Genomic DNA, 8,254 nt, shown 5'->3' on the forward strand with positions numbered 1-8,254 from the left:
CCCCCCCCCGATGCTTATTTTACCTAGGATATAGAATTCTAGGAGCAGACAACTTAGGTGATTACATATAGCATCTGGATAGCAATAAGACTTCAAGCTTTATTATCCCCATACCTTACAGTATCTTTTCTTTTTGTATTTCCTGATCTGAAGGATGGAACTCAAGTTTAAATTTAATACTGTTGCGGCAAACATGAATAAAATCACTCATTTGGGTCTACAAACATGAAAATGACCTAAAATACTTCGCGCTTTCTGAACCTTTAAAAATACTTATGTTTGTTCTCTGTTTTGTTTTTTTTTTTTTGAAGGTTTGCTTCTCTGCAGTTTTTGTTGTCTTTGTAAACTCTTCTACATTGGCTAACACATAGTTTCACTACACAAAAGGAAAAACTAAATTTTATTTTTATTACTTACAGTATTTAAACTTTTGAAGCCATGGGAGTAAAGGTCCAGAGACCTCGTTGCTTTTTTGACATAGCCATCAACAATGTACCTGGTAAGAAAATCAAAATATCCATTCAGTAACATGGTATTCATATAAGATATATAAGAATAATACAACTACCAGTTAACTTCATAATAAATATGGCTTTTTTTTTTTTTTCTAGCTGGAAGAGTGGTCTTTGAACTGTTTTCAGATGTGTGTCCAAAGACATGTGAGAATTTTCGCTGCCTTTGCACAAGTTTGTAGATTTTTAATTTTATTTATAATTTTTAATGTAATACCATGTTAGCTAGTTTGATGTCTGTTATTTTTCCTGACACTTTCTTACATATAGAAATACGTACATAAAACATTGGTTCTTGGTATCTCTAGAGATTTAGCTGATTTCTCATGTACATCTGATGTAGAATCAAAGCAGTTGTAGCTTTGGCTTACTATGTTGCAGGGAGTATATACTAATCAACTTTAAATATGGACACAGTAAGCTGATTTTCTGTTACTAGCATAGATATTACTGTTCACATTATATAACATCATCCAGTCTTGAAAGGTAGCCAATAAGAGGTCAACCATGCAGACTTACTTTTCAGTCTTACGATACTTTGAGGTATTTGAAAGGTATTGCTGGTAGTCATTAGTATTTTTTTTTCCTTCATTTTAATTTTTTCTTCGTTGATGGAGACTGGTGATTTTCACTCCTATTGAAATTCAGATTATTTCGTGAAGACAATACTGAGAAGATTCTCTCCTAGAAGCATTTCCAAACAGAATTATTGTCCTGTAGACTGCATGCTTTTGTTGAAAATGCTTTTTGTCTTCAGCATTTTCTGCTTCCTTTCCTTCCAGCTCTGTTGTTTTTCAGGTCAAGGCTCTCTAGCTGTTAATACTGAATCACTCAGCAGTACTAATATGATTTGAATCAGGTGTGGGTGCATAATTACATTCATGTCAAGTTAGCTAGAACACTTAGTGCACCATTCACGATGTCTGCAGAAATGCAGGTATTTGATCTGACATTAGGTTTACTGGCCCAAAATCAGGTTATCAAACTTTGTTAACAAATTTGAACCTTAAAGTGATTCTTTTTAATGGCTATGAGTATGTTATCATGTGACCATGACATTCTTGATCTGTTATCAACAGCCCAAAAGTCAGATTTATTTCATAAAGGTGTTATTCCCTGCTGCTGCTTTAAATTTTTGGCTTGAAGTCTTTCAACAGCATTTCAGGTCAGGAACAAGTACTACTAAGTTCATACTTAGTTGCTGACATTCAAAATCAAATTCAGATGCTGAACTACTTTGCTGCTTTAAAGTATTTAAGAATAGTGAGGGAAATATATGGGCAGAGTGTTTATGATATTGAGCATCAGCAAATTAATTCAAATTTTGATTTTATTTGTTTTCCTTACTCTTTTTTTTTTTGGGCAGTTTTGAAAAGTATATGTTGTCTTCTTAAAGCAGGGATCAACAGCTCCGTGTTTTCCTGGCATACCTACGTTAGGCATATGCCAAGTTGGTGGAACAGATACAGCTTCACATTTATCAAAGTTCCTATGCAAAGTGTTTTTTCCAGCTAGTCAGATCCATATGGATGCACCAGTCTGTTACAGATAAGTTCAGAGGCAACTGCCCTTGACAAAAACTGCCAGTTTAATAGCTGAGAATAAGATTATAGGAAGATATAGTCTAACGGTTTGCCCAGCACTGAGAGGAAGAGATCCTTTTCCTTCCAGCATACTCCCACTGATTACCTTACTGTTACCCTGAGGCTGGCTCTGCCCTTCACAGGACCCACCATGAGCCATTCATCTTGCTAACTCAGCAGAGACCTTGTCTATTTGAGGGTAGCAGGGAAAGTAGATAGTGGTGTAGCTGAAGCAGAGAGCCTGCTTATGGGTCTTGAGCACCAGAGCTGACATAAGGGAGGAAGATGGCAGTTGTAATCATGAGCAGGGGAGGGAACAAGATTCCTTCTCCTTCCCCCTGCCTCTTCCTTTGTTTTTGTTACGAGTTTTTATGGTACCTTAACCTTGCCATGTTGTAACTGAAGATCTGAGTGTTTCTTGCATGCTTCTGAGCAATGCCGGTTATCTTAAACCTAAACTGGCTGTTTCATTTCAGTCAATCTGCATGGAAGAGACCAGAGTTGTATACTAATGTCAGTAAGGAGTTCTTCTGGTATAACTGTAGAGACAGAAGGTAGTTTCTGCTCTGCTTTCTTAAATGCTAGTTTCTTACTGGTATTACAGGTATGTGTCTGCCTCACAAGCTCATTTTTCAGAGCTTAGTAGATGATTTTGATTAAGCGCTTACATAGCACTTTTTTGTAGTGGAGATTCTACAGGTACAGAGTGTAATTTTGTTTTTTGTTCCTCCTCTTCTCCTTTAGGTGAAAAGGGTACAGGAAAATCCACCCAAAAGCCATTGCATTACAAAAGTTGTCTGTTTCACAGGGTTGTGAAAGATTTTATGATCCAAGGAGGTGACTTCAGTGAAGGTATGATTTCTTTGAAGAAAACTTTAATGCTTATGTAGTAGAATATTGCAGGAGTTCTGTGTAGTGTCATTTACATATATTGATTATTCTGATACTCAACTGCTTTTTTCCTTTTTTTCTGCGTAAGAACCTTTACATGAAAACTTACATAAACTTACACACGTGCATGCGCACACACGCTTTGGCTCCATTATCTCAGTACTCGGAGTACTAAGTACTTTCTGTTGAGAGGTTTAAATGTGAGGGTAAAATATATCTGCTGCTGCTGGGAAATAAAGAAAAAAGGGAGGCTATAGCAGAATACATGGGAGAATACTTTCTTGTTTTCCAAGTTTGCTTTGGGACTACGAAGATGCATCTTGATCTTATTTGCATATCTTGAAGAATAATGTCAGTGACTTGGATGCAGTTGGATCAGTATTTGGTATTATGAAGCACCTTCCACATAATGTGACTCTTAATCACTACTCTAAGTTGTAACTGTCACTATTTCTCTTTCAAGGAAATGGCAGGGGAGGAGAATCCATTTATGGTGGCTTTTTTGAAGGTAGGAGTTTTATCAGACTGCTCTGTTTTGGCGTTACTATAAGCAATCACCTTTACATTCTGTAGTCTCTGTTCTGTAAACCCGAACTCCATTGTTTTTGTTAAGGTTTTGTCTGGTCTTAGAGGCCTTTGTCCAGTTTAGGTTATTTTATTTTACTTTTAAGATATGAATTCATTGTAATTAATGAAAAATTAAACCCGAACTCCTTTGTATTTGTCCGTTTTACCAGATTTACATTTTTATAACTGTTTTTAAGCATACACTTTTGGGTTGAGCAGCTAGCTAAAAGTTGGGGATTGTCTTTTCTTCCAGTGAAAAGGAGAAAGGTGTGATGGAGTTGGGTTTCCTTGCAAATGTTTATTTAAAAGAAAGCATAAAGCCCTGTTTTCCTGAACCCAGGAGGAATTAATGATAAAGAGGCCATCGGTTTTCTAACAGTCCTGGTTCCTTCTTTTTCAGTCAGTGTTGCAGAAGAAGTACCTCTTCTGCACTCCAGTGTGTTTCTCAGCCTGTGTTTGTCCAGAATGTAGTGCAGCATCTCTGTGTTTCTTGGAGCAGTTTTTGTATTACACCTAAACCCACATGATGGCTAGCTGCCACCAGCAGGAGTGGTTATGCTCCTCCCTCCTCCCTGCCACTTTTCTTTTAACATTGGTTCTTGTCTGAGCTTGCAGCAAACAATCAAAAGAATTATTCACTATTTCAGTAGGGCCAGGCTGCAATTTTATATCAGACCTTGAGTTGAATCAACAGTTTGCCACTGCCAGAAGAGGGAGGAGGTCTTACCTTGCACTGATTCTCATTCAGATCAAACTTTCAGCTGATTTAGCTTGCTAAAATGCCCAAAGACTATTGCAGAAAAAAAAAAGTATTTATTTCCATATTAGTGAGTGGACCCAATTCAATAATTTGATAAGCATCAGAACCAACACAAATGAGTAGCTGGGTTTGAGGAAATGTTATGGTTGGGGGAGATGGAAGACGGAGCAAAACCTCTACCTACCTTCTGGCAGTTGCAAGCTGGCTGTTCAACTCGGCCACAGTATGAAACTGAATTCATGGGAGTTTTTGCTTTTGTGGATCCCTTAACCAACTCACCGTACGATTAGATTGACACTTGATGCTATGCCAGATAGCAGTTGTACAGGTGACTGGAGAGTGAGTGGGACTGTCCCTTTCACTGCCAGTGACACAGTGTGATGTGAAGCCATAGATTTATAGATAGCATACTTTTCTTCTTTGTTAATGCTTGCTCCTGCCATCTGTATCTAAACAATATTGAGCAAACTTCCTCTGTCTGAAGAGTTTGGATTCCCCAACAGCCTTTATGCTGTTTTGGAAAAGGAGGGAGATAGGATGATCTCTTACAGATGTCTTAAATGAAGAATAGTGACTACATTGCATAGCTTAATTGGGATTTAGTTTGAACTGTTACAATGATTTGCTCATCAGAAGTAGGATTCATTCAAGTTAAACTTATTTTCTTAATGGCCAGCTTGATAAGTTCATCTATGTATCTGACAGACAAACAGAAGTAGTTTGGGATTGCTATCAAACTGGATATCCATATGTATCAAAAAATAATAAAACAACAAAACTGCCTGAAAATGATGGGTTTCTTAATACTTAATGCACAGATAAAAAACTTCTCCTGCTCCAAAGAGACAATGATCAGTATGTGCAGAATAGAAAGAGCAACAACTTAAAATGATGAGGTCTCTGCTAATGTTGGTGGGAAACAAATCTCTTGAACTAGAATCCTCAATTTTTTTAGTTTTTTCTCAGGCTATAAACCATTAATTCATATTTCTCCTTATTAAATTGCATTATTTAGAATAGAAGGAATAATATATTAAAAAATAGCTATTATTTTGAATATTTTTAATACAACTTTTTACTAAAGTGACTAGCAGATTTATTTAATAAGGATGAGTTTACTTAGATTATAGCATTTATCTAAGCATATGTTGTATATTTAAAGTAACTGAAAACACTTTCTTCAGATGAAAGCTTTGCTGTAAAGCACAACAAAGAATTTCTCCTCTCAATGGCCAACCGAGGGAAAGATACAAATGGTTCACAGTTCTTTATGTAAGTATTGTACTGTCCTGAAACATGTGTGTGGTTTGCCATTTGTAAGCTGTAAAGGCAATCCTTTTAAATATTCAAGACTAGCTCCTGTGCAAACCTGAAGTTGATGGTTTTTCACAAAGTTGCATGGAAGTAGCCATTTTCTTAATGTGCTGTTTAGGGAGCCTGACTATTTTAATCACTTTTCTGTTTAGTGCTTATTGTTTGTGCAAAAGTGTTTTTGGTAGTTTTCAGTAGCTGTGTTCTAACTTGGGCAATAAAGCAAACCTGTTAGTTCCTTAGAACTCTTATCACTTTCTTCTAGTAAGTGTTGTCTGGAAGGAAGCAAAACAGCTTTGCGGGTTCTCAAAAGTAGTAGAGGGTTTTTTTGTCACAAAATAACTTTCCAATGCAGTCTCATTTACAGTTAAAACATAAATTCTTAAAATACATTGCTGTAGACTCTTTAATTTATCTACAGAAAACATTCTTGAAATACATCACTCTTCCCCATGTTTCATGACCTTAATTAACCTGGTGAGTTGTGGGTGTCACTTACCATTAGACCCTTCTTTTGGGATTTCTGACTGATCATTATTGTAATTATCCCACTTTTTACTTCTGCCATGGCTGACATCTGTATGCTTTAGTAATGCTAGTATAGGGGAAAGCTGAGAGAAAGTCAGTTCTACTTCTATGTCAAAAAAACTGCACATACAGATTTTTTTTTTTTCTTCCTTTGATTTCTGATTGATTATTTTCTAATGTATAGGTGGTTATTTGCAGTTTTCCTGCTCTGAGACAGTTGCCTTGATTTTTATATGGTCCTTGTAGTATTTATATAATTTAATAAATAGACTACTTATTATATCCTATATGAGGATGCTGTCTAAAAATTTATGTGCACTTTTGTTCAGTAAAATGTGATAAAGTAATGAATTTAATAGGTAGTTTAATGTGTAAAACATTAAATACTTTTAACTGCACACAAACTTAGAATAATATATATTGGTTTTGTTCAGTTTTATTAGTTCACTCAAAATAACTTTCACCTTCATATGCGTATATGACATGCTTCAAATGCTGACTGCTTTCCACTAATACTGACTTTGTTTTTCTCTTTAAATTAAAATCTGGAAACAACAGAACAACTAAACCTACACCTCACCTAGATGGGTAAATATCTCTTATCTTCTTCTTATGTTTGTTTGGAAACTGCCTTGAGAAAATTAAGTACTAAGAATTCTTACTTTTGTTTAAATTCTTCAGACATCATGTTGTTTTTGGACAAGTCATCTCAGGTCAGGAAGTTGTGAGAGAAATAGAAAACCAGAAAACAGATGCATCTAGTAAACCATATGCTGAAGTACGCATACTGAGTTGTGGAGAGTTAATTCCAAAATCCAAAGGTAAAGTGGAACTGTACATTTACATAGATGCAAACTATGAGGTAATTTTGCTCATTTTCTTCCCTGTTGGTTGCTTATAAAAATATTGTGATGGACGGAGGGGCAATTGGTGAAAAGGTGAGTTAACATTGCAGTACAGTTTGTCTTCAAAAACACTTAAAAGGTGTTGATGCAGAAGACATTAAAGAAACATCATATATGCTTTCTTCAAAGCTTCTCCTGTCTTGGATTTCCTTATACCAGCTAAATTTTAGTACGAAGCTGGCAAGCACTTGTCCCATAGAAAGTAGAGTGCGATGTTAAGAAGATTGATGTCAGTCTGACTTTATTTGGTCACTGCTGCTTTTTTGCAGGTATTGAACTTATTTCAAGTTTCTTTCAGGTAAATCTTCAGAACAGGCACTTAGAGTAGAAAAGCCTGGAATTGCCCTTTAGCAGATACTCTTTTTAAGTTACTATAAACTGTGTTCTTAAACAGGAAATTTAGAAACTTATTTGTGATGGACGGAGGGGCAATTGGTGAAAAGGTGAGTTAACATTGCAGTACAGTTTGTCTTCAAAAACACTTAAAAGGTGTTGATGCAGAAGACATTAAAGAAACTTCATATATGCTTTCTTCAAAGCTTCTCCTGTCTTGGATTTCCTTATACCAGCTAAATTTTAGTACGAAGCTGGCAAGCACTTGTCCCATAGAAAGTAGAGTGCGATGTTAAGAAGATTGATGTCAGTCTGACTTTATTTGGTCACTGCTGCTTTTTTGCAGGTATTGAACTTATTTCAAGTTTCTTTCAGGTAAATCTTCAGAACAGGCACTTAGAGTAGAAAAGCCTGGAATTGCCCTTTAGCAGATACTCTTTTTAAGTTACTATAAACTGTGTTCTTAAACAGGAATATGACAGAACCTGCCTTTCTTTCTGAAAGGGATGCCCTACTCTGCCATTCCAGAGCTGAACATAGTATTGGAGATTGCATTCTGCTTCTCTTACAAAATAAAGCTCAATTTAAACTGTTGCTGTCGCTCTGGAGCATCTCAGTAGAGGAAACACAGGATGCATGTTTGGTAGGAACTATGATAGGGATCATCATGCAGAGGCGATCAGCTCCGGTGCAGGCACATCGCACAGCGGAGCGGCGGATCGTGGCATACAGGGGGGTTTCCTGAGCCGGGGAACCCACAGGGGAGCACAGAGACCTGTCGGGAGCCAGCAGCTCTCACGAGGGCAGCTGACGAGGCGTGGGCAGGGCCAGGAGCAACGGCTGCCACCCCCCACTCCCACTAAA

General features: G+C 36.8%; 1 protein-coding gene across 1 annotated transcript in view; it reads left to right on the top strand.

The window, feature by feature from the left end:
- Positions 1-418: 418 nt before the first annotated feature.
- PPIG (peptidylprolyl isomerase G) overlaps positions 419-8,254 on the top strand; it is a 27,305-nt gene continuing 19,469 nt past the window's right edge. Inside the window, exons 1-7 of the mRNA XM_009278559.2 lie at positions 419-499; positions 612-686; positions 2,840-2,947; positions 3,450-3,494; positions 5,498-5,585; positions 6,711-6,740; positions 6,834-6,973. Coding sequence (XP_009276834.1) covers positions 439-499; positions 612-686; positions 2,840-2,947; positions 3,450-3,494; positions 5,498-5,585; positions 6,711-6,740; positions 6,834-6,973 — 547 coding nt within the window. The 5' untranslated portion in view covers positions 419-438. The remainder of the gene's footprint in view (positions 500-611; positions 687-2,839; positions 2,948-3,449; positions 3,495-5,497; positions 5,586-6,710; positions 6,741-6,833; positions 6,974-8,254) is intronic.

The sequence above is a fragment of the Aptenodytes forsteri genome, unplaced genomic scaffold (assembly GCF_000699145.1).
Source record: "Aptenodytes forsteri isolate BGI_AS27 unplaced genomic scaffold, ASM69914v1 Scaffold257, whole genome shotgun sequence".
NCBI lineage: Eukaryota > Metazoa > Chordata > Aves > Sphenisciformes > Spheniscidae > Aptenodytes > Aptenodytes forsteri.